This window comes from Notechis scutatus, chromosome 13 (genome assembly GCF_049901735.1).
Source record: "Notechis scutatus isolate UNSWTSFEM ecotype Mainland chromosome 13, rNotScu1.2, whole genome shotgun sequence".
NCBI lineage: Eukaryota > Metazoa > Chordata > Lepidosauria > Squamata > Elapidae > Notechis > Notechis scutatus.
Genome location: NC_142021.1, coordinates 6,551,604 through 6,577,602, shown reverse-complemented (window position 1 = coordinate 6,577,602; position 25,999 = coordinate 6,551,604). Strand labels below are relative to the sequence as shown.

Genomic DNA, 25,999 nt, shown 5'->3' with positions numbered 1-25,999 from the left:
AGGGTTCGGCGCAGGCGCGCCATCGTTTTCATGAACCCCTCCCCTCCCCAGCGCTGTAGCTCCGCCCCCCTAAGTCACGGGATGGTTCGACCCGGCGACGGCAATCGCGGCCTTGTCCGTGACCGGAAGTGAGGCAGAGGACGGGTAGCCGTGGGTGGCGCTTCAGGGAAACTCCGGGATGGGCGGTTAATCGCCGGCTTCTCGTCAGAGAGACTCCAGGCAGTGACGTTGGCCTGCTTCAACGGCCTGTCTTTCCTCCTCTGGAGCTTCGGGGGTTCCACAACACCCCTGCGAGGTAGGCTGGGCTGAGGTGGCGTCGCTCTTGTTTATCCTTTCAGGAAATGATTTTTTTTTAAAAAAAATCGACATTTGAATCCTATTACTTTCTTGGTGGGGTGGGCGTGGGTGTCTCCTCTGAGCGGGGATTCACAACGGCTCCGTGAGGTAGGCAGGGTTGAGATAGATGGCCTCAAGATCCACTCCTCGGTGTGCTTCCTGACAGAGAATGAAGGTTGAGGGTGTCCAAGTTTTAATTACCCCATTACTGACTTCCCCAATTCGGTGATTTCCACTAAAGCTACAGTGGGACTACAGTGCCCATCATCCACATCTAACCTGGCTTCCTTCGGATGTGTTCCCATCATCCCCATTTATCTAAATTATTTATATAGCTGCCCATTTTTCAGTCAACTTGGGGCTACTCCCAATGAAAGATTTATTTAAAAAAACATATAAAATCATTTGAAAAACTATAAAACTCAACTAGTTAAAATATAAAAGGTTAAAAACAATAAAAATCGGGCTCCTGTCGCCTCCAGCCAAGATTTAGTAAACAAATCAAATATACTTGGGGGAAAAGCAGGCATTTAAGGCGTTAGGGGAAAAAAAATCTTCCGTTTGCATATATTTATTTATGATATTTACAGATACAGATAATCAGAGTTGGAAGGGACCTTATAGGTCATCTAGTCCAACCCCCCCAAGTGGGAGACCCTATATAGCTTCTTAACTCATGAACACGACTCTAGGCAGCTTACAATAAAGAACTGGTTAAATCAAGACAAAAGTTAAACACACACTAATATAATAATAGCAATTATTAATTTTATTAATGTGTATTCAACTTTTATTATAAAAACTGAAAATAATAAAAATTAATAGGCAAACAGACCAATATTCTACATATAGTACTACTGTATAACAATATTGTGGGGAGTTCCCCCTTTCTCTTAGAGTTCTGAGCCTGCTTGGAAAAAAAATAATAAAACATGTTTTCGGGGATTTCTTAATACTAGAAAAATCAGAGCTGATCTCAGCTCAGGAAACATTTGTCCTTGTGGCTTGCTATAACAATAAATTGAAAAAATAGAATTGGGTCAAATTAATAACTGTTTGAGGGTTTGTATATTTTAAAAATACCCTTTGAAGCAGGAACAAGGTTAAATAGCCTTGGGGAGTGAGGACAAGCTTCTTATGTGGAAGTGACATTGCCCTAGACAGGAAAAGAATATTTTGTTTTGGGGGTTCTGCAATTAGAACCCTACTCAGTTGGAGATCGATAGAGCTCCAAGCTGGGAAAGGATATGAAAATCAAATGAAGCATTTTGAGTCAATTAAGATTGAAGGAGATAAACTATATATATTCCTGCAACATTGCTGGAAGGTACAGTCCAGTTCTTTAAGTTATTCTAAATAGTTGATGATTAAATGCAGAGTCCTTCCAAGGAATTTTGTGGCTTCCTATGTCAATAAGTGCTCATGTGTTTGTCATTTGGTGTCTTGCTACAGAAGTTTAGTAGATAGTGGTCAATAGTATTTACTATTTCAATAGGTAATAAATATTTATTATTTCATGAAATAGTAAATGTGGAATATTGATTTAATTTTGCAAAATGGGACCTTATCTTTCATGGGAAAAGAACCTGCTTTAAGCTGTGTAAATGTGGCTCTGTCAACATGCTCTGATGATAGTTTACTTATGTATTTACCTTGTACTTTTTAACTTTAGAGAAAATTTCAAGTTTTGAACAAACCTTTCTTTGCATTGGGGCTCATAACTGAGACTTCTACATACTATAATAATATTTAAATGAGAGATCTAAAATGAGATATTGTGAACAGGCAGTAAATTGTTCATAGGTTGTTTTTTATTGTTGTGCTGGGTTTTTTTCTCTGTTAGATGCCAGTCTATTGACTAAGTTATTCTGGGTCTTGACTCATTCAATGAGAGGCAGGTAATTATTTGATTGCCTAGGACAGAATGTCTTGGGCCTTTCCTAAGAATGGCATTGAAGTTGACTTTTGCCATTTCCGATGTGTCTTCAGCTACACTAGCTGCAAAAAACTGCCCACAAAGCAGTTTCAAGATGCCTGGAAAGATGAATTGTCTGTTAGAACAGCAGGACTTGTGGCTCAGCTGGTTCACTTTGGATTTCCTGAAATTGTGTTGAGATAACTGATTACTACTCTTTGGGCAAATTAAAAGATTGATGGAACACAGCTACCCTATGCTGGTTCCTTGTAGTGAGCCGAGAACTCTTTCCTGTTTTTGGAAGCCTTCACAGAATTTTGCATTCAAGCAATTTGACGCTCTATTTATGTTTATCAGATTTCTATACCACCCAGCTCGCTTAAGTGACACTGAACGGTTTACAGGTAGTCCTCAACTTATGACCACGATTGAGCCTAACATTTCTGTTGTAAACAGCAAAACAATTGTTAAATAAATTTTGCCCCATTTTATGAACTTTTTTTTTGGCCATAGTTGTTAAGCAAATCACTGCAGTCATTAAGTGAATCTGGCTTCCCCTATTGACTCTGCTTGTCACAAGCCAGCTAGTAAGATTACATATGGAGGCCACCTGATTCTGGGATGCAACCATTGTAAATACATACCGATTGCCAAATTTTGATCATGTGACCATGGGAATGCTGCCATGGTTATAAGTCACTTTTTTCAGTGCTGTTGTAGTGCTTCAAATGGTCAGTAAATGAATGGTTGTAATTCAAGAACTATCTGTATGACTATAAATATGTTTCATGATGGAAATTTCTTTCTCTTGCAAAGTTTGGCTTTTCAATACATCGCCATTAATCCTTTTACAGGAAGGACTTAATCGTCATCTGAAAAACACCGGCTTCATTCTGTCCTTGTAAACCTACATTATAAATAGAAGCGATCTGAATTTGGGGCTGCAGCAATGTCAACTTTCCCCAAAAGTTGCAATCCTTTTGATGATGATGATGACTTCAAGCCAGTCAAGTGGAATGAAGGGGAAGAGCCTCCAAGAGAAGGTCCAGACAGACAAAGATATTTACAACAGGAAGTCATGAGGCTCTCAAAATCGACTCTAGATAGCACCAACAACTCACTGTCTCTCATTTATGAGTCTGAACATGTGGGAGTCGCCACATCAGAGGTAAACAAGAATCTTGAAAACATATTTTGCAGTGTTTGCATGCTATGGAAGTAAGGCTAAACAAGGTAATATCAGAGTACTGACGATGTTTCCTAGTTAATAAAACATCTTGCAAGAAAACAACCAAGTTCAGAGAACACCAAGGATTCCACAGTCCTCCTCCTCCTCCCTGAAAACCCCACTCCCCTCTAGCACTGATGATGTTACCCAGTTGGGCAATAAAACTTCTGCAAGAAAACCACCAAGCTGAGAGAGTACCAGGGACCCCCATGGTTCAACAATCCTAAGCTACAAATATTGTGAACTATTGGTAATTATATTCTATGTTGTTACTGCTTTAGCTTAACAAAGAGAAAGTCACAGTCCCTTTTGCATAAAATGTGTTTTATTGAGGAATTAAAATACCAGCATCCCTTTTGCCGGTTGTTTTTTGTTTGAAACACCATGTTGCTTTTGGCAGGAACTTGTACGGCAAGGAGAAGCCCTGAAGCGTACTGAACGCATGGTGGATAAGATGGACCAAGATTTAAAGACGAGCCAGAAACATATCAATAGCATTAAGAGTGTCTTTGGGGGCTTCGTCAATTACTTCAAAGCCAAGCCACAAGACATCAAACCTGAGCAGAATGGAGCCTCCCAATATCAAGGAAGCAACAGGTAGATGATTGAGGTTTTTCTTCTAAGGGAGCAGGAAGTGGGTGGGCATCCGAGTTCATCCATGCCCGAGTGACATTCGGCTTGAATTTATTACTAGATTTTTATCCCACCTTCAAAGTGGCAAACATACCATACTTACTGCCTTCCTCTTTCCCCACAAAAATAAAAGGGGGGAAAGGGGTTTGAAAAAACAGTGCGCAGCTTGGAAATTGAAAGTGCATTCCATAAATAGTTTTTCAAAGATAGTAACTAGGAGACTGTAGTATCTGCCGTGCAAAATTCTAACTGGAGAACATGATTGATGACTCTTGGCTATGGATGTGTCCCATTGGAGAATATGAATTAGGATACACCCAGAGGGGTGAGGGGAAACCAAGGTCAAGGGTGACAGTGAATGATGTTTCTCAGAGTTGGCAACACCCAGGCAGTGCCGGACATGTTAACTCCCAATAAATCATCTTTGAGCTTTGAAAATCCAGCTAGAGACTCATTATTTAAATGGGGGTAACTACCGGAATCCTAACAGCAAGGTTGGTTGGGCTGAGAGAGAAGAAATGGCCCAAAGTCACCCAGCTGAAGTCACAGTCTCCTGGTGATTCACCCAAGTCACCCAGTCAAGTTCCATGCCTAAAGTTCCATGCCTAGTTCCATGCCTAGTTCCATGCCTAGAACACCCAGTCTCCTGGCGATTGGGTGAAAGTCACCCAACCAGCTTTCATACCTAAGGTCACAGAAGTCACAATCTCCTGGTGATTGCCCCAAAGTCACCTAGTTGGTTTTCATGCCTAAGGTGGGCCTAGGTTTCTCTCCGGGTTTCTAGGCCAGCACCTTAACCACTACATGTCAGACTTTCTGAAGGGGGTTGAGAAAATAAAACAGTCGTCTTCAATGTGCAGACTTTCCAATAAGTTTCTGTGGGTTTGTGGTTAAACGCAAGTGGATGTTGTCAGCCTGAGCTTTAGCTGTACGCCCAGTAAATAAAACATTTAATACAGAAATATAGCAGAAAGGGAAACTTTTTTTTTCTAATGCGGTGTTTCTCAACTCTGGCCACTTTGAGAGATGTGGACTCCAACTCCCAGAATTACACAGCTAGCTTAAAGTCCACGCATCTTAAAGCTACCAAGGTTGAGAAACATTGATAATGCAAAGCTTGCTTCCGTTTGGAAGCAAGTGGAGCCGTAAATGCTGAACATGGGGAATTCCCTTTTCTTCCTCTGTCTAGATTAAAAGAAGCATTATCCGTCAGTAAAGAGCAGGAGTCCAAGTACCAGGAGACTCATCCAAATTTACGGAAGTTGGAAAACTCAGGTTTGCTTGACTTTGCTTGTTTAAAGGCTCTGCATTTTATAGAACTTGAACATAGTCATGATTATTTTGGGCAGCAGAGCTCTCTATATAAGAGTTCCTGTGTTTATTAATCAGAAAACCACCTTGCTTAATTTGGAGGGGAATGTGTGCTAGTCTCATACGAGATCGGCCCTTGAATATGACTTAGTTTTTAAAAGGGATGTCCTTAAACCGGCATTTTCTTCCCTCTTTCCAGACTTCAGTTCCAGTGGAACCAGTTCAAACAACTCCTCCCAGTCTGATCATTACCCCAGGAACCAGCACCTCCGTGCTTACCATCAGAAAATTGATAGCAACTTAGGTGAGTCATGATAGTCCACGTTCCCTGGTGTTAACCTTAGTTGTTTGCAGGTAATATTCATCTTATCACAATTGAGCCCCAAATTTCCATTGCTAAACAAGACTGCTAAGTGAGTTTTGCCCAATTTTATGACCTTTCTTGCAATCGTTAAGTGAATCACTACAGCTGTTGTTAGTAACACGGTTGTAAAATGAATCTGGCTTCCCCATTCATTTTGCTTGTCAGAAGGTCGCAAAAGGGGATCGCATGACCTTGGGACAGGGCAACGGTCATAAATATGAATCAGTAGCCAAGCATCTGAATTTTGATCACATGATCATGGGGATGCTTCAAAGGGTGGTAACTCTGAAAAACAGTCATAAGTCACTTTTTTCAGTGCTGTTATAACTTTGAACAGTCGCTAATCAAATGCTTGTAAGTTGAGGATCACCTGTATTAAGCCTTCTAGATTTCCGATCATCTTCCTTTCAGAAGAAAAGGATCTTGTTCCTATTTCCTGGAAGAGGAAGAATTGGGACAAAGCTGCCATTATTGTCTTTCCCAGCAGACAATATTTAGGAAAATAAAGTTAATACTTTGCTCAAACCATAGTTAATATTAATCATGTTTGTTGAGCAAGCCACAATGACATGATTTGCAATGTAATGGTTTACTGACCCTAGTAATTATAGTTAAAAGTAAAGGTTCCCCTTGCACCTACGTGCTAGTTGTTTCTGGCTCTAGGGGGTGGCGCTCATCTCCGTTACAAAGCCGAAGAGCCAGCGCTGTCCGAAGACATCTCCGTGGTTCATGTGGCCGGCAGGACTAAACACCGAAGGCGCACGGAACGCTGTTCCTTTCCCACCAAAGTGGTCCCTATTTTTCTACTTGCATTTTTACATGCTTTTGAACGGCTAGGTTGGCAGAAGCTGGGACAAGGAATGGGAGCTCATTCCGTTACGCGGTGCTAGTGATTTGAACTGCCAAACTGTCTTAGCCACTGAGCCATGGCAAATACAGTGCAAATCGCTAAAACACCTCATATTGGCTTAATGCAGGGGTGGAATTTGCCCTGCTGGGCTGCGCCAAATCCTCTTTTAATTTAACCAAGGGAATCTCATGAATAGTCTTGGATACAAACTGCCTCACAAACACCTCTGTGTTTGTCTACCTTTTTGTGTTACTAATTTTACGCTTTTGTGTGTGTGGGGTCTTTGCAGATGACATGTCCAGCGGGCTGGGCCGACTGAAAAATCTCGCTCTTGGCTTGCAAACCGAAATCGATGATCAGGATGAGATCCTGCATCGCCTCACCGGGAAAGTGGATACCTTGGACATCAACATCAAGAGCACAGACAAGCGAATCAAGGAGGAGCTTTAAAGGAATCCCGGGGTGTCTCTGGCCTCATGTTTATCAACTCAATATATTTTATGCAGCTGGGGGCCTTTTCTTGCCCAGCTGCGTTGGGGAAGTGCTAGAGAAGAGAGGTTGCTAGTCCATCTTGCCATGTGATTAAAATTGTGAATAGCCTTAAGTGCAATCTGAGAAATTTTAAGCTACTTTCTTTCACGTATAATCCATACAAGCCCTCTGAAGCGTTGTCTTCTGGAACCTTTGATTTCGGAGGAAACATCTCAATTCTGGACAATGATTGGAAAAGATGATTACACCCTGCCTTTCAGTATTCCTTTCGCCTTAATTGTGGCAGGTATGTGCGTTGCCTACTTCACTTACTGCTCATGTATACATTTTTATAAAAGGCTAGTAGAAGAATAAGGTTTCCCTTACATTTCAAAGCTAGGTTGTGTGAAGATGCCTCTGGTGCATACGATAAAACCTCACCCAATTGATAGACTTGAGCTACACCAATAAAGCAGTCATTATCAAGTCAATGCTTATTCCAGTCCAAGACCGTAGCAAGTTAAAAACACTTAAGGAATATCCAGTTAAAAATTCTAGAACAAAATAATCTATATGAAAAATCACAATTTGGCATCCAATCTAGAATTTTTAACTGGCTATTCCTTGAGTGTTTTTAACTTGATCAGACCTTTGACTGTAATAAACCTTGACTTGAAGCAGTCATTTTGGGGAGCGAGGGGGGTCATTCTCCAAAGTACTTACCTACTTGATTTGTGCCAGTAGAATTAAGCCTAGAGTCAGAAAAAAAAAAAGATTTAGATGAAGACATTTATCCAAGACTTAAAGCTTCAGGATGGTACGTTGGGTTGGAATGCTTCCATGCAAAAAACTGCTGCTTTTGTGGTTTTCTCTAAGCAACCCTTCTCTGTAGCTGCTGGGCCTTGATGACTCACTATCTTGTACAAGGTTGTTGCTGCAGGTCTTATTTTAAAAATAATATTGGAAAAGAAACTTACGTGGGAGAGGCACTCTTGACTTTCCACTCAACTGGTTCCAACGGACACCTTTCAACACGGTTAAATTTTACCCGTGAGATCTGTCTTGTGCTTCTATGCCCAGGTTAGTTTGGGATTGTTTGATATGTGGCGTAAGTATCACATGGCTTTCTTCCCTGATGAATGAAAGGCTCATTTCTGAAAATAGTCTTTCTCCTTCTGGTTGACATTTTATTCCTGCAATGTAACTTCTCTTTTTTGTGTGTAAGTTCTACATTATCTGTGTATACTTGATAGGAAAATTCCCATTTTCTTGTAAGTGTCTTCAGTAAATCATTACAATGAGGAGTTTTGGAAACAGCATTTATTAAAACAATTGTTTCTCTCCCATGTTGCTATTTATTAGATACCAGCTGGAAACTTGGTTGTTTCTATGTCGATATCTCTTCAAATTGACTTTGGCTTTAATTCCTAATTCCTTTGCAGTTTGGCAGAAGCCTATTATGGCAGTGTCTAAGCACATCAAATAATTACCGTAGTTCTTTAATCCACTTCTGTTTGTAGCCAAGATAAAATTTCAACAGCTAACACACTGCCACAATCGTGAGAAATATTTTTGCCTTCTGTCAAAGTATCTTATTTGGGAACAGTGAAGGCAATTTTTCCAATTATTTCTTCCTTGGGATCTTGGACGCTGATGGTTTTAACATTGAAATATTACTTTCAACTAGGGGAGAAGAACACACTTATCCTATTCTCCTTGTCCTTCCTGTGGAGCTAATTTAAATCTTAAACATTTAATAAGCAAGAAGACTGCATAAAAGTGCATAGGAAAAATAGCTGTGAATGATCCATTTCGGTGAAATAGCTAAGATACTCGCTTCTCATGTTTTTCTAGGAAAGCAGTTTTTCATTGAGAAACTTTGAGAAAGCACCCTGTTGCTCTGTTTTAAACACTTTGCCCACTGTAGTGGGGTGCAATGTTTGTTTTTTTAAAGGATTGTGATAAAAGATTTTAGATTTTTCAGAGTTGCTTTGGGGCAGTTGCCAAGAAGAAAAGAAGATATTTCTCATTGTGTTCCTTTTGCTTTGATTGTACACGGGCAAAATAATCCCCACACTGTAACTTTCTTTGAGCTCTTATGTTAGCTACACCTTAAACGTGAGTTCAATATTCCTCTTCTTTCCTAATTGAGAAAGTCAAGTTGACCATGTACTGGGGTATGCACTTTATTGAGCTCTTCGATTGGCTAACTTTCTAAAGTAAATATATCTTATGGCTTATACCCACCCGCTATAATTGTTCTGCTTGCAGAGTCTTTATCAGCAGAGAGCAAATATAAGATGGGCATGAGGCCAGGATGGGACAAACATTCTTTTGTATTGATAAAATTCCATGGCAAGCAAAACAGATGTTTCCCCTTCTTGAACAACATTTGAATTCAGACAGGATTGAAATCTTGGGGTTTTTTTGTATACCTGTCTCTGCATATTTAATGCCCCCAAATGGTTAGTTTCTTGAAAGCTTCATTGGGGTTAATTTCCCATTACCTAGAATAATGAGGCTTGAGAAATGTAGACAATCGATTTGGAGGCCTTCAAAGATGATGCGTTCCTTCCTTGGAAAATGTAGCTCAGTAAATGGTGCAAGTGAACTACTGAGTCTTTATCATTTCTTCAGGCATTTGGCGAAACAAATATTGCTGTGCTGTTGTTTTTTCCTACCTAGACAAAACAGATTTTTGCAAAGGTAATTGTCTTTCTCTAACCAAATATTTTCATTCTTGTAACCAGCTCTATGGAAAACATTTTCCTTTTTTGCTGTTTAGAAGTTACATGATCTGTGAAACTGCCTCTCCCTATCTTTTTACTGTAAACTGAGCTTATTCAAGCTTTATACATAGCTGTTGTTTTATTTTTCACGGTGTGATGGCATCGCTATAGAGTGTTCAATTTTTGACCTATGCTGAACGGGCTGTAGAATTGTCCAGTGGTCAATAAAGAAGGTTATCAATCTTGATTGGGTTTTTTTTGATAACGTTGATTATTCAAAATGCAGTTAGAAATATTAAGTACCTCTATTACTTTACCTGACATGGCTTCCACTGTAACCGAAAATAAATTATTGGCTTATTTGCATTCCCAAGTTATTCTGGGAATTGTAGTTTCAGTATATTTGGAGGCCACTGGATTGGTATAAATTCATGTGGGATATTGACAGCTGAATCTAGACCAAAGTTAAGACTCATGCATATTGAAATGTAAGCTTGTTTAAGTAATCTGCACAGACTCAAGATAATGGCCATTTATGAATAATCGCTTGGTAACTGCAGTAATTTGACGTAGTGTTAAATAATACACAAACTTGATTTATTGGCTGTTCATCGAAAAAAATCAGTGGGATGAAAGCAGATTGTAGAAATCCAGTGACAGCACCCTCCCTGTCCAAAAAATAATAAAGGCAATTTTATGACAAAATAGAAGTTTCAACTCCCCCAGGAAAAAAAAAAAAACAGCTTAACCTGCTTCCATCCAATCAACGGATACTTTAAAAAAAAAACCAGTCATGCTCAAAAGAAAATAGATGGGTTGTGAAATCTGCAAGGAAATTGGAAGAAAATGAAAGCCCTCAAGAAGGTTTTTGTCTTGAATTCCACTTCGCATGACCCACGCTGACAGATATTTGTGCTCTTTATTCTGCTTATATCATCTGAGCTGCACGTTGTATATCTATTTATATAAGCAAGGCTTCAGGATCACTGCAGTTGGATCCTGGCTGCATGTTCCATAGAGGAATGACAGTAACATGAGCAAAGGACAGATAATCCTTGACTTATAACCACCATTGAGCCCTTAAAATTTCTGTTGGTAAGTGAGACCATTGGTTGAATAAAATTTTGCCCATTTTACGACCTCTCCACTGTGGTTTTTAAACGAGTAACATGGTTGTTAAGTGAATCTAGCTTCCTCATTGACTTTGCTTGTTAGATGGTGGCAAAAGGGGATGGCATGACACACACACACCCCTGGACCATCATAAATACATGCCAAGTTGCCAAGCGGCTGAATTTTGATCACGTGACCCCAGGGAGGCTGCCACAGTCTGAAAAACAGTCATAAGTCCCGTTTTTTCCAGTGCCGCTCTAATAGTCAGTACGTGAACAGTTGTAAATCAAGGACTACCTATAGATCCCCAGCTCTGCGTGTCACGAACGGTGTGGGTGACAGCAGGATAGCAGCAGCTTAAATCACACTTTTTAAAAAAATAAATACCCCAAACCGTTGGATGAAGTCACTGCTGTTTCCTTCGCAGCTGTTACTTTGAAAGGGCTGGTGGGTTGGCTCCCTTTCCTTTCTGCCAAGCTAACCGGGCCACAAAAACACAGTTTGCGTGCGCTCCCAGCCACCCAGCCCTGGCATGCGACGATGCACTTGCAACCTTTCCCAAGAGCGGGGCCATGGAGACGGAGTTGGCAGCCATCCATGCCCTTTTAAGTGGGGGGTGGGCCCTCCAAACCGCAAACGGTCCCTTTGCATCAATGGCCCATTGAGAGAGGGGGAAGTGGTTGAAGGGAAGGGGGGAGGGAAATACTCAAATAAGGAACTGTGTCCTCTCGGTAACCTGGCAGAAAGGGCTTCTCTGTAGAAAACAACTCAAATGGCAGCCAGCATCTGAGCAAGGGGCTTCGTTCCTAGGTTAGATAGATGGATAGATATTACTGATAAGACTGATTAGGTCAGAAAGAGGAAGAGAGAGATAGATAGGTAGATGATTAGATGGTGGATGGATAGATAGATGATAGATGGATATATAGATAGAAGATAGATGATTAGATGATGGATAGATAGCTGATGGATATATAGATGATAGATACAGATAAATAAAAGAGATAGATAAGAAAAGGGATGGAGAGATTAGATAGACAAACATGGATAGATAAGAAAGATGGATAGATAAGAGTAGAGATATGGATGGAGTGGGTAAGAAAAGAGATGGAGAGATACTGATAGACTGAGTAGGTCAAAAAGGAAGATAGATAGATAGATAGATAGATAGATAGATAGATAGATAGATAGATAGATAGATAGATAGATAGATAGATATAAGAAAATAGATGGATAGATAAGAAAATGGATGGAGATTAGACATGGATAGATAAGAGTAGATAGAGATATGGATAGATATGGAGTTGATAAAAAAGATGGAGAGATATCGGTAGCCTAAGTAGGTCAGAAAGAGGAAGAGAAAGAGATATTGATAAATAAAACAGATAAATAAGAAAAGGGATGGAGAGAAAGATATGGACAGATAGTTAAAGACGAATAGATAAGTGTAGATAGAGATGTGGACAGATGGAGTAGGTAAGAAAAGAGATGGATAGATACATGTTAATAGATGGATAAAGCAGGTAAGAAAAGATAGAAAGCAATTATTTACTTATATTCTGTCTTTATTAGTTGTATAAACTCCAGACGGCGAACATATCTAATACTCATTCCTTGATTTTTTTCCACAACAATCCTGTGAGGTGGGCTGGGTTGAGAGGGAAGAACTGGCCAAAAGTCATCCAGTTGATTTTCGTGCTTAAGGTGGGACTAAAACTCACCATCTCCCGGCTTCTAGCCTTATGGTTTAACCACTAGACCAAACTTTACTAACAGTCTTCATGTTTGCAAGCTTTGCTGCTCTGCCAAGCGGAGAAAAGCTTAAGTCAAATCCTCAGCACAGTTGTGGTTTCGCTTAGCCACGGCTTCGCTCGACAATCAAGTTGGCCAGTCCCCGTTGTGGTTGCTAATTGTGGACTCCCTGCACAAAGTAAACACAGCCAACAACACGTAAACCAGCCACCCACGTAGCCATAAGATAAGTGAATGCAGTTCCGAAGTCAATCATGTGTGATAGCTGTTGGCACACAGCCACAAGCAGCTTCGCTCCACTACGGATAAATAACACACACGTTTCCCAAATATTGATTTTAGAGTGGATTGATGCTTTCACAAAAGATGCAGAGGATGGGACGGTCCCTGTTTCAGTCTCCCACGGCAGACCTCCCAGCTGTTTTCCCGAAGAACCTTGGTTTTGGGAGTTTTCACACACATGGCACCTTGTACCGTAGCTGGAGAAAAAAAGAAAAAAACGCATCTTTGGGACATGAAAGGGTCCAGCCACCTGCCCTTTTGCAATTGAGATAAGAGCTTAGGTGACTGTGGGCACCAACCTGCCCAGGTGGAATGCTTGGAGGAGGAGGAGAAATGTAGATGGAGGAGGAAGAAGAGGAGAAGGAGAAGAGAGGAGGAGGAGGAGGGAAAGAAGATGATGGAGGGAAGGAAGGAAAAGAAGAAAGAAAGAGGGAAGGAAAAGAGAAAGACTGAAAAGAAAAAGAAAGAGGTGGAATGCTTCGAGGAGGAGGAGAAATGTAGATGGAGGAGGAAGAAGAGGAGAAGAGAGGAGGAGGAGGAGGTAAAGAAGATGATGGAGGGAAGGAAGGAAAAGAAGGAAGACTGGAAAGAAAAAGAAGGAAAGAAAAAAGAAAAAGAAGGAAGGAAGGAAAGAAAGAAAGAAAAGAATGAAAGAGAAAGAAAGAAAGAAAGAAAGAAAGAAAGAAAGAAAGAAAGAAAGAAAGAAAGAAAGAAAGAAAACTATAGCAGACCAAAGCCTTGGACTTTAGCATCATCCTGACTCATAGGATGTCAGCAATTGGCAAGGCGAGGGGATTTAAGAGCCTCCCCACCCATTTTCCCAAGGACCCCCTTCCCTTCCTCTCCCCTCCCCAGCAGGGTGGCCTTTTCCCCTTCCCCATCTCCCCCCTCCCCTCCCTTTAACTGCAGAGAAAGAGAGCGAGAGCGAAGGTGCAAAAAAAAAGACGCGCCCGCAAGACCGGCTGGCTCAGGGACTATTTCTTCCTTCGGAGGACCCCTTCGCTTCTGGCGGGAAGGGTGGGTGGGTCGGCTTCGCGGAGGGATCTCCCCTGCACGGGTCCGAAGCCTTGGAAAAGAAGAGGGGGGAGAGAGAGAGAGAGAGAGAGAGAGAGGAGTGAGTGTGAGAGCTCCGCGCCTGCGCAATACCGTCCCCGCCGGAGAGCGGCTCCCCACCCCTCGCTGCCGGGCGTGCGTGTGGGGCAGCGAAGCGGCGGCCGTTCCCGGACACCCCCCCACCCAACCCGGTCTCTCGGCCCAGGAGCAGCCCTATCTGGGCCCTCATTCCCGCTTCTCAGCCTCGGGCTGACCCTTCGCCCACCACCATCATGGCTCAAATCCTCCCCATAAGATTCCAGGAGCATTTTCAGGTGAGGATTGGGGGGGCGCTGAGGGGAGGTGGGGGGGTTGTGAGAATTGAGAATCATAGGGGTGGGGAGGGGGCTTCCTCTTTCCCCCCCAATCCCCCTTAGGTGAAAAAGGGGGAACGTTGGGAGGGGGGTCTGAGGCCTAGTAAGGGGGGGAACTGGAGAGACACCCCTCTTTTGGGGTCTTCAGAGGGGACTGACCCCCCTCTTCTTGCAAAGGGGGGTCTGTCTCTTGAGAGACGGGTGCAAAGAAGGTGCAAAGAAGCCCCCCATCTTGAATTAGAGGGGAGGCACTCCTTGGGGAAGGCAAGGCTACCCCCTTTTTTGGGGGGTCTTCCCTTCTTTTTGTCTTGCTTAAAGAAGAGGGGTCTGGGGTGGGGGGTGTCAATCCTTTTACATCCATGCACCCCCTTCCTCTTCTTTACAAAGGGCGGGAGGGGGCAGAAGAAGGACTTGGGAGACCTTTTTAAATAAATAAATAAATAAATTATTTAAAATTTTCTCCTGCAAGGGGGGCGAACTGGGGGAGGGGAGAAAGTCTGCTGCCTCCCTGGAGGTGTGAGGAGTGGATTGGGGTTTTTTTTTTAAGAGGGGGGTGTTCCTTTAGTTTGGATTGCAGAGATTTGTGCAGAGTCACTGGATGACTGGATCCCTCTCTCCCTTCCCCTCCTCCTCCTCCTCCTTCTCCCCCCTCTTTTTTTGCGTGGGGAAGGGAGGAGAGCAACTCTGGCCTGCATTACTACACCACCAAGAATGATTTTTTTGTAGGGGGGGGAGAGAAGGAAAGAGGTAGGAGAGAGAGAGAGAGGAGCTGGGGTTTCAGCCTGCATGCCCCCCCATCAGCGCCCTTTCTGTTTTTCTGGATCTGCAAAATGGGGGGGGGGAAGTGCAGGAGCTTCATCTCTGGGACTTTCGATCCAGCCCCCCCCCTCCCTTCCCCCACCCCAGACCAGCAAGACTGGGCACTTGCCCAGCTCTGATCCCCTCACCCTCTCCCCCCTTTCCTTGGTTGGTGCTCCTCTCTTTTGCAAGGGGGGAGGCAGTTTATAAAGACACCCCCCCTCCTCTCCTCCTAGATGGCAGAAGAGCCAACAGAAGAGGAAAGCAAACCTCGGCTGGCAAAGGAAAGGAAAGAGGGGGGAAAAAATTAGTTTGTGGCAGGAGTTAAAAAGAATCCCGCAGAAATGAATGAGGGAAACGGAAGTGGGTTTCCCAATAACTTTCAGCCTGCCCCTCCCTTGGCCACTGAGTCCATCCATTTCCAACTACACACACACATACACACACACACTTTTATTGTCTAATGTTTAGGGTATTTTTCTGATTGACCCTGGCCCGAGTTTTATTTCACCAGCTTTTAGGGGGGCCTGTAATAAGATGTTAGCATCGCCAGATGTGGGGGTCCAAGCACAGGGAGGCCTGGGCATTTGCTTTGGTTGAGGAGCTGCGTGGTTTAAACCTTCAAGCAGTGAAATTGTAAGGTGTGATGCACGACCCCAAACTTTACTTTTTTCCCCCATGGGTGGGGGGGCTCTAAAACGCATTGATTTGCAAGTAGGTCCCACCGGGTTTCCCATTGCAGCCTTAATGTATGTATTTATTGTTTCTCTTGCAAATGTCTGTAGCCACTAACTCACACATGGCATAAGAAATTTAAAGTTTTGAATTTCAGCTGGCTTGGAAACGTCAACCAGAATTCTAGAAATGTTGCCCTGATCTGGATCGTTGTTTTTTTTCCAGTCTAAAATTTCTAATGGATTGTGAAACATATCTGTCTCTTGGGATGAAAGCACAAATCCCAAGTAATTATTTTGTTAAAGAATTGTGGCAAGTTTTAATTAACAGTTATCCCATATTTTCTTTTGGCAATATTTGGCTTCGGTGTCATTGGTTCCATCTCTGTTCCTAAACATTTCCTGCTATGCTGGTTCCAATTTCTTTTCCCTAAAATCTATTTGTGATTTGCCTTCTCCCTTGTTTACATAATAATACAGGGATGATGGACCCCAAATTTATCTGGTTATTTGTTTGGTATAGGGTGTCCTGCTTGAGCAGAAGGTTGGACTGGAAAACTTCCAAAGTCCCTTCCAATTCCATTCTGATTGATTGATTTATCTCAATAGAGATTTCAGCTTGCTTCTCCTTACTCTTAATTTGTTAAGGATATGCAGAATGATGTCCCTTAAGAGTTGTACAGGTAGTCCTTGACTTACTATCACAATTGAGCCCAAAATTTCAGTTGTTATGTGAGACATTTCTTAAGGGAGTTTTGTGTCCCGTTACCACTTTTCTTGCCAAAGTTGTTAAGTGAAACATTGTGGTTCACCCGGTTGTTAAGCGAATCTGACTTCCCCATTGATTTTCCTGGTCAGAAGGTCACAAAAGGGGATCCTATGAACTTGGGACACCGCAGCGGTCATAAGTACGACCAATTCGGATCACATGACCATGGGGAATGCCACAAAGGTCGTAACTCTGAAAAACGGTCCTAAGTCCCTTTTTTTCCGGTGCCGTTTTAACTTTGAACGGTCACTAAATGAATTGTAAGTTGTAAGAATTGTTGTAAGAATTGTTGATCAATTTAGCTAGGACAGATGGGCATTCGTGTATAAAACCATTGCCATCCTGCTGTTGTCGTATTGTGGTTTTTTTTGGGGGGGTACCACGCTAACTACTGCTCTCTGTTCATTATTTTACCTGGTGTTTTCTGCAATCTCTTGCAGTTTCTTTGCTCTTTTACCTGTCATGTTATAACAGTAGCCAAATTGTCAGCCAGTTCCAGAGTCTGGATAGAAAACAGCTTAATTCCTTAAGCAACTTAATATTCCAAAGCATCACCTATTTTTACAGTGGGGAGAGCCAAAGTAATGAGTGCTCATTTATACTGATTTAAAATTATCAAAAATAATTATGATTTCATTTAGAGGATGTGACCTGAACATAAATTAGAAAAACCTCTTGGATTGTATTGGAAACAGAGGGATATATTTTATATTTATAAATTTTATATGGGATAATAAAATATGGGATGAATATATGGGATAACTTCATATTGGGGACACAATATATGGGACACATTCATATTGTCAGCCTTCAAGATTCTTTTCCTTTGCTTCGCATCTTTCGGCTGTCATAAGTAACGGGGGGGGAGGAGGGGTGAAATAGTTATGGGAAGCGAGCTGGAGGTTTCAGAGAAAAAAACTATAAGTTGGGGGGGAAGTTTCTTGTTTATGCTTCTTTCTTATGCAGTGCGCAAGGGTACCTCTTTATCAAAATATGTCAAGGTCAACGGACAGATGCCTCATCACCACCTGAAGATACCCACATGACATTATATACAACTTTTAATTGGAGGGATAGTTTGAACTATTGTGGGTGGGATCATTGCCATCACTTTGTATATGTGATATACGCACTCATTTTCTCAGATTCAGAATTCTTTTGATGCTACCACTTCATTTTCTAGTAAAAGATATTTTTTTCTCTAATTAATGGAGTCTTAAGTATTTCTTGGGTTTTGAATGGAGCACCAGCTGACACATATAAGAAAAGCAGTACAAAATACAGCTAGTCCTCGAATTACAACAGTTCATGTAGTGACGAGAGTTGCACCGGCACTGGAAAAAAAGTTGACATGACTGTTTTTCACAGTTACGACCTTTGTAGCATCATGGGATCAAATTTCGAATGCTTGGCAACCGGTTCATACTTAACACCCGTTGCCATGTCTCAGGGTCATAGGATCCCCTTTTTGACGAGCAAAGTCAACGGGGGAGCCGGATTCGCTTAACAACAACCGGGTTACTCACTCATCAACCACAACGATTCACTTAGCAATTGTGGCCAGAAAGGTTGGTAAAATGGTGCAAAACTCTCTTCACAAACGTCTCCCTTAAGAACAGAGATTTTGGGGCTCGGGGTGGCCGTAAGTTCGAGCACTGCTCGTGCTGCGTATAAGTCTGCAAGGCGTCGGTGCATCCTTGAAAACACCTACAGATTGCTAAACAGGAGTAGACTGCAAATCATTATGCAAAGGGAATTTTTATCGACAGACTTCAGTTCCTCCAGAGAATAAATAAAGCCATTTCTTTCATCCTGAAGAATGGAAGCTGAGGCATCCCGGCTGATTTTTTTTTTTTATCCGTTCTTTCCAGCTAATTGTGCGGGAATAAATATCCAGCTGAAAAGCTCATTTAAAACCTGGACAAACACAGTCTGGACTCCTCGCCATTGTAGAGGTCTCTGCTCAATATCTGTTGAGTTGCTCCTTTAGAAGTGGCTCTATTTAGGTATTTCATCGAGTGAGAATTTTCTTGATGTTATCTATACCAGCTTGATAGCCGTGCTTGCTACGAAACTATGTGATCAGGCTTCGTTTTGGGGGAGAAAAATAAGGGAGGGGGGGAATTGTGCCTCTGCCTACCAGCATCCATTGGTATTCATCTGGCTAGCATCCAGTCAGTGTGTGAGAGAGTTGACGGCTGTTTGGAAACTGAAACAGCATTTGGTGTGCGAGCAAGAAGGAGACAGCAAGGAGCCTGGACGTGGCTTAGCTCAACTGTTCTGCACTAAAGCTGCTTGGTGCTGTGAAATTAAAACTGAACCTCCTCTCCTCTGCTTGTGTTTCGCAGTTGGAACAGATTTCTTTTCAGGTGGGGTGGGGGAGTAGAACTCCTTAGCATCAGAGAGCGTGTTAATAATAATAATATAGGAAATACGATTGCTCTGATGGTCATTTCGAAAAATCTTTTCTTAGTGAGCACCTAGAAGCCAACAGCCAAATACCAAATTTGTAGGCTTTACAGTTCTTGGAGATTTTGTGATGATGCGTGAGTGGTCTTTCGCTCTTATATATTAGGAGCTTATATATTAGGGCCTTCCCATTTTTCTTCTTTGTAGCCACTTTGGGTGGTAGGTTGGATTGAAAGGGGACTGAAGAAAGAATAATGGACCTAAGGCCCCCATGGAGCTTCCATGGCTGATGGGCACTGGGCCTTTGGTTCCCCAGCCCCTACCTTGTTCTTAGTCTGACACCTTCTTTGCTACCAATAAAGACAATATTTGTTGCTCAGGGTTGAAATGAAGGAGTCCTTGTTCTTGCAGACATTTCGTTAGCTAAATAATGAAGCGGGCAGAGGCCTCTTGCTTCTAGCCCTGATGATGTTACCTAGTTGGGTAATGAAACCAAGGACCCCAATGCTGGTCTGTGACTGTAATAAAAATTGATCGATCGATTGATTGCCTGAGGACCCCAAAGTCATCGTGTCCGCCTCCTCTTTCTCCAATTCCACTCTCCTTTGCAGCAATGATGATGTTACCTAGTTGGATAATGAAACGTCTGCAAGAAAACAACCAAGCTCAGAGAGCACCAAGGACCCCACAGTTGTCCTCCTCCTCCTCCTCTTCCTCCTCCTCTCCCCACTCCCTTCTGTCACTGATGATGTTACCTAGTTGGGTAATGAAACGTCTGTTAGAAAACAACCAAGTTCAGAGAGCACCAAGGACCCCACGGTCGTCATCCTCTTCTCTCCAAACACCACTCGCTTCTAGCACTGAGGATGTTACCTAGTTTGGGTAATGAAACGTCTGCAAAAGGATCCCTCCCTTTTTTTTTTGCTTACACCCCCATGGCTCTATTAGCATTTGGCTGCTTGTTCCACCTTTATTCTTCCTCCTAGCAGGAATGAAGAGTCATCCTGTGGTTGGCTTAGTTTGCGATCGATACATGTCCCACTTTGGCTTCTCCCTCCCAAACCATGTAGCAACTGGAAATAACAATCCCAGCTACTGCAATTTATAAACTTAGGTAGTCCTCATTTAGCAACTCTCTTTGTTTATTGATGGTTTGCTGTTAGGAAAAGGCAACTTTGCATCTAATCCCTGTTTATGACCTTGGTAAACCTTGTAAAACTGAAGACCCTAAACACAGTCACGGTTTAACTTAGGGGGACAGCTTTGCTTAACAACTGAGTTGCTGGTTCCAGTTGTGGCCACGAAACAAGGACTACCTGTACCCCGCTTTTTGTTAGGGTCCCACCAATTTGCAGAAGCTGAAAGGTATTTTTAAAACAGAGAAAGTGTTGCTTGGGCAAAAAACGCTCCCACATCCCTGGTTTATAGCTTTAATGTGTTAACTTGGTCAGTTGTGGCTTCAAAACCGAAAACAAACCATGGTTATCTGTAGAACTAGGTTGGAATAATGCCCATGCCATTGATTGCTGAGGACCAGTTGCTCTTTTGGTGTACAGGTAGTCCTTGACTTGCGACCATAATCGAAACCAAAATTACTTTTGCGACGTAAGACAGTTGTTAAACGGGTTTTGCCTCCATTTTATGACCTTTCTTGCCACAATCGTTAAGTAAGTCACTGTGGTTGTTAAGCAGGTCACTCAGTTATTAATCCAATCTGGCTTCTCCACTGAATTGCCAGCTAGGGAGGTTACAAATGATGGTCACATGACCCCAGGACAGCACAACAGTCATAAGTACATGCCAGTTTCCAAGCATTGTGAGTTTTGATCACATGACTGTAGGGATGCTATAACAAAAAAGTGCAAAACCCCCCCCACAAATGATGAGTCCTTTTTTCCCCCAGTGCCGTTGTACCTTTCAAGGTCACTAAATGAGTCAAGGATTTTCCATGCTTGAAGTCTTGTGGGTCTTTAGAGGATTTCTAGTTTTTTAAAATAATCTTTATTGAAATTTTGAAACATTAAAATACAAATAAATTTAAAAATAGCTTTTTGCAAAACTCAATCCTCTTTGACAGTACTAAGATACCTTTGTTACATAAACACATAGATTTATGTAGATTTCCGTAGATTTCTAGTTATTCATATACATATCTATATCTTCTTCGAATCTATACATTTCTCATTCCCATTGTCCATCCATTGGTACCAATTTTCCCAAACTGTATAATATTCCAAGTCTTCCTTGTCCTTTTAAGTCTAAGGTAAGTTTATCCATTTCTGCACAATCGAAGATTTTTGGATCACTAAACAGTCTGACGGCATCGTGTCTTTTTTTCCAGCATTGTGCGAGTGCATTTCTCGCTGCTGTCGTTATATGCAAAATCATGTATTTTATCCTTTTAGCATACTTTCTGTTTTTCTTCCCTTCCACCAATTGTTTTGCAAGACAAACTTGGAACGCGGAAAAATGTAGAACGGAGCTTCTGTTACGATTAAACATAACTTGGAGGAGGGGAGAGTCCGTTGTTTTGTTTTGCTAGATGCTACAACAGGTGCGTTGTAAAAACTTGTGAGAAGAAAATTTTCAAAGGGAAAATTGTGATAGACCCCAGACCGGAGAAGGGAATTATGTCCAAATATTTTTACTTCTGTGATAAGTATAATGAATACCCAAAAGCTCTCCTCTTATCCGTTTCCCAGGGAATCGCTTGAACTTTTTCCTCTTCTCTTAGTTTGGTAGTAGAATATTGAAATAGTGGCCTTAACTAGAGGAAAATTGCCTTGAGCAAGACGAGGATTAGATTGGGGAATTGGTTGAGCAATCTTCAAGTTTTCTGTCTTTGGAGACAGCTGTCGATTAAAACCACTCTCTTCAGAATTTCAGACGTGAAGAGAAGATGCGATGAGAATTTTTGACGCACTTGGAATTGAGAACTTCAAAATCGTGTAGAAGTTGTAACAGGCGATTCCAAGGTTCTGTTTAATGGTAGCGTTGGCAGTTCAAGATGTTTAATGCTTGCAATCTAGGCTGTGTCTTTTGTAGAAAGGAATTCTTTGTCGATGCTGTCATTTTCCTAATGTTTTATGCAACATTAACAGCATAAAAGTGACTTCTGAGAAGAGTTCCTGGTTGCAGGCAACAAGCTTGTCAATATAAGAAATAAACACTGTTATATCTGAATATTACAGAAACATGACAATTACTGTAGTAAGGACTTGTTTGCTTAATGTTCCATACTCCAATCTTCATTCCCCACCCCCTTTTTCTCTCTTCTTAGCAATTGACAGCTACTGACTAATAGATCACCAGGCAAAGTTATTAAGCAGCCTCCATGAAACGTACATAAACATGTTTAATATTAAGAGGGCAAGATGAATGTAGTTTTGGAAACCTAGCCCGTCATTTTTCTCTTCTCTGTAAGATAAGTTCTGCATATTACTGCATTCCAGTCCTAAAGAAACCTTTTAGTGACTAATTCACAACTTTTCAAACACTACCTGTCCCTTCATTTGTACCCTGTATGCTTTTGGTAAATCATTGGGTGTTTACAGAGCATTTCATCATCCCTGGCTAGTTTTTTTTTTAAGCTGAGGGAAGGACTTGATTAGCGAGACGTTTGAATGTGAGGTTGTGGAGTAGACTGGGGCATTGAAAGACATTCACACAAGAAGTCACTGGCAAGTCACTGCCAAGAAAAATCCAGTTTGGTCTAGTGATTAAGGTGCCAGGCTAGAAAGGAGACCATGAGTTCAAGTCCCACCTTAGCCGTTGGATGACTTTGAGCCAGTCATAAGGAGACAGTGAATTCTAGTCCCACTTTAGCCATGAAAGCCAGCTGGGTGACTTTGAGTCAATGACCAGGAGACTGTGAATTCTAGTCCGACCTTAGCCATGAAAGCCAACTGGGTGACTTTGGGCCAATCGTCAGGGGACGGTGAATTATAGTCCCACTTTAGGCATGAAAGCCGGCTGGGTAACTTTGAGCCAAACGCTCTGTCTGAACCCAACCCACCTCACAAGGCAGTTGTTGTGGGGAAAATAGGAGGAAGGTGTGTTGGATAAGTCCACCTTCTTGAGTTAGCTGTAAAAATAATAAAGGATATATAAAATAAATAAATAACCAAAATGCGCAGATGGGTCCAAGTAGTTCCCAAGAACTTGGGATGAGGGAGCCAAGCTTTTCTTTTCTGGCATACCTGCCAGCATTGAACGTTGTAGAAAGAATGAATTCTTGAAGGATTTCTGCCAGGCCTTCTTTCTTTCTGAATTCGATACCACCCCCCTCCCCGGAACATCACCCCTGACACCTCCACAATTCCCACCTAGCTTATTTATTTATTTTCCTCCCCTGCTTTGGAATTCACATCTGGTGGAGATTGAGTTTGAAATTCCCTGTGCATTAGCTGTTTTCTTCTCCCCCCCCTCCCAAAACCAGGTCAAGAAATGAACGGACAAACGAAGAAGCTGTCTTAACGAAATGGCTCTTGTGGTTGTTTTTTAGCTCCAAAACCTTGGAATTAACCCAGCCAACATCGGGTTCAGCACACTAACGATGGAATCGGACAAATTCATCTGCATCCGGGAAAAAGTTGGGGAGCAAGCGCAGGTGGTCATTGTCGACCTGAGCGATCCGACGACGCCCATCCGGCGCCCCATCTCGGCAGAAAGTGCCATCATGAACCCCGCTTCCAAGGTCATCGCTCTGAAAGGTACGCCGGCTGACTTATTTTCCACCCGAGAGGGAAACGTGGGAATAAGAGTCACACGAAAGGGAAACTTGTTGTTTTTTTAATGGCAATTTTTGATATTTTATTCACCGCATTATTTATTCACCATTTTGGGGGAAGTTTTATAACGGCTTTATAACGGAGATGAGCACCGCCCCCTAGAGCCAGAAACGAATAGCACATATTATATGCGAAGGGAACCTTTACCTTTAGCCTGTTAATTTTTTACAGTAAATTGGGAGACTGAAAATGGCGGTCATGGAAGTTGAATGGCGCGGAAGGGACTGGGGCAATCTACTCAAAATAGCTTTCCAAAGCAATGATTAAAAAGTTAAGATTAGAAAGTAGATATTCTAATCTAGGCACCAAGAATTTCAGATGCTGCCATTTCCAAGTTTCCAGAAAGTTTTGCCCAGTTAAGAATCACTTCTATAGCCTAGTCTTCCTTGGCAGCAGTGATGACATAGTTGGACAAATCTAGGATTTGGTGAATGAAAGTGTACTTGTTTTTTTTTTTTTAAAAAAAAGCTTAGATTATGCAACAGTTCAAACCTACAGCAAATAAAAGTGATATTTGTTCCTTCTGTGGGAGCTCAGTTTTGGCTTGCAGAGTAATCTGATGGCTATCTGATCAGCCCTTTAAAATGTCCCTCCGCAGGTAGGCACACAAACTCTTTAGATTTAAAATAATTTCACTGCCAACTGACTGTGTACTTTTCTTCCTGCATTCTTGTCTTAATACAGACGGTGAGTTCATTTTATCCTGGCAAACTTGTATGTTTTAACAGTATGGAATGGTCTAATCTCATAAAAAGTACTGAAATCTGGAACGGGGGAAAAAAATTAGCAATTGGGCACCTCCATAGTGGAATTAATTGGGATCTAGGTGGCTTGAATTTTGGGGGGAAATTATTGTCCTCCCTTGCGATATACCGCTTTCAAGACTTGCTGGTAATAACTGTACCAAGGAATGGCTCTCGAAGTAAATCCATCCCATCACCGTACAGTTAATAAACAGCAAGGAACTGAGCCACAGATACTTTTATGAGAGACCTTTGCTAGCATGGTGTCTTGTGTGCTAGTCATCTACTCGATTCTAAATGTGGTTTTTGGTCCCAGAAAGTCATGACAAAACTCGCAGGGGTCCACGATTGTTATAGACAATCAATTCTATTGGAAATGTATGAGCCTGAGCTGTGCGCAGCTGCTGTTTGCAGGCTTGCTAAAAGTGGCTTGGGGGTATACGTAAGAATACACAGCATGGGTGAATAGCCCTACTAAAAGCAGCGATCAAAAATTCAGCATTCATCACAGCAATTGTCCTTAGACTTATATCCCGCTTCACAGTGCTTTCCAGCCCTCTCTAAGCGGTTGACAGAGTCAGCATATCGCCCCCAACAAACTGGGCCCTCATTTTACCTACCTTGGAAGGATGGAAGACTGAGTCAACCATGATCCTCTCAGAATTGAACTCCTGGAGTAAGCAGTGAGTTAGCCTGCAATGCTGCATTTTAACCACTGCGCCGCCACGGCTCTTACCGCGTTTTAATTCCAATTATCTTGGCCCCCTGCGAATCGGCGCATTGACCAGGGAAGCTAATACTGATTGACAACACAGCTTGAACTAACGTTAGTTGGTAGGTACACAGCAGTAACTAAGTGGGGAAACGTAAGTGTTGTCTATATGCCCCCGTTACGATCACTTAAAGCAGGAATCTTCCCACCTTAGCAACTTGAAGACTTGTGGCTTTCGACTCTCAGAATTCCCCAGCCAGCACGGTTTAGGATTCAGGCTGACTGAGGAATTCTGGGAGTTGAAGTCCACAGGTCTTACAGTGGCCCCGACTTATAGTACTGTCATATCTTCTCGGTGTTTCTTTTTTTTTTTTTTGCCTGTTTGCTTAAAAATACACGAAGCCCTGGGAAAATAGGTACGACAGCTTCTTTTCCTTGGTAGCAACAGAATTGTAGTTTGTCCCAAACCATTAAAGTCCAAGAGACCTATGAATCAAGGTATGCTCTAAAATAATGAACTGCAGATGTTCTTGGTTGGTAGAGACTGGGGTGAGCCCACCTCTCCTGTTGTGCTTGAAACTTGTTTTTCCACGTACAAGCAACCAACGTAATAATGCCAGCCTTTCAGATACGTAACGGCTTCTCTGAAGGGTGGTAAGAGTGCGGTTGCGTGCACACCAATTGCATTGCCGGGTACTACTGCATGTGGCATTT

General features: G+C 42.2%; 2 protein-coding genes across 5 annotated transcripts in view; both read left to right on the top strand.

Annotated features, from left to right (window-relative positions):
* Positions 1-42: 42 nt before the first annotated feature.
* Positions 43-10,084, top strand: SNAP29 (synaptosome associated protein 29). Its single transcript, XM_026686688.2, has 6 exons — positions 43-295; positions 3,106-3,419; positions 3,880-4,076; positions 5,302-5,387; positions 5,623-5,727; positions 6,927-10,084. The coding sequence occupies exons 2-6, from the start codon at positions 3,201-3,203 to the stop codon at positions 7,085-7,087; spliced, it is 768 nt and encodes a 255-aa protein (XP_026542473.1). The 5' UTR covers positions 43-295; positions 3,106-3,200; the 3' UTR covers positions 7,088-10,084.
* A 4,059-nt stretch (positions 10,085-14,143) lies between these two features.
* CLTCL1 (clathrin heavy chain like 1) overlaps positions 14,144-25,999 on the top strand; it is a 53,408-nt gene continuing 41,552 nt past the window's right edge. For 3 of the 4 annotated variants that reach the window (XM_087942434.1, XM_087942431.1, XM_087942433.1), the window contains exons 1-2: positions 14,153-14,351; positions 23,545-23,752. In XM_087942434.1, the coding sequence (XP_087798560.1) occupies positions 14,310-14,351; positions 23,545-23,752 (250 nt within the window). In that variant the 5' untranslated portion in view covers positions 14,153-14,309. Of the gene's footprint in view, positions 14,352-23,544; positions 23,753-25,999 lie in introns of all 4 variants that reach the window. The other variant, XM_087942432.1, reaches the window with a different exon arrangement.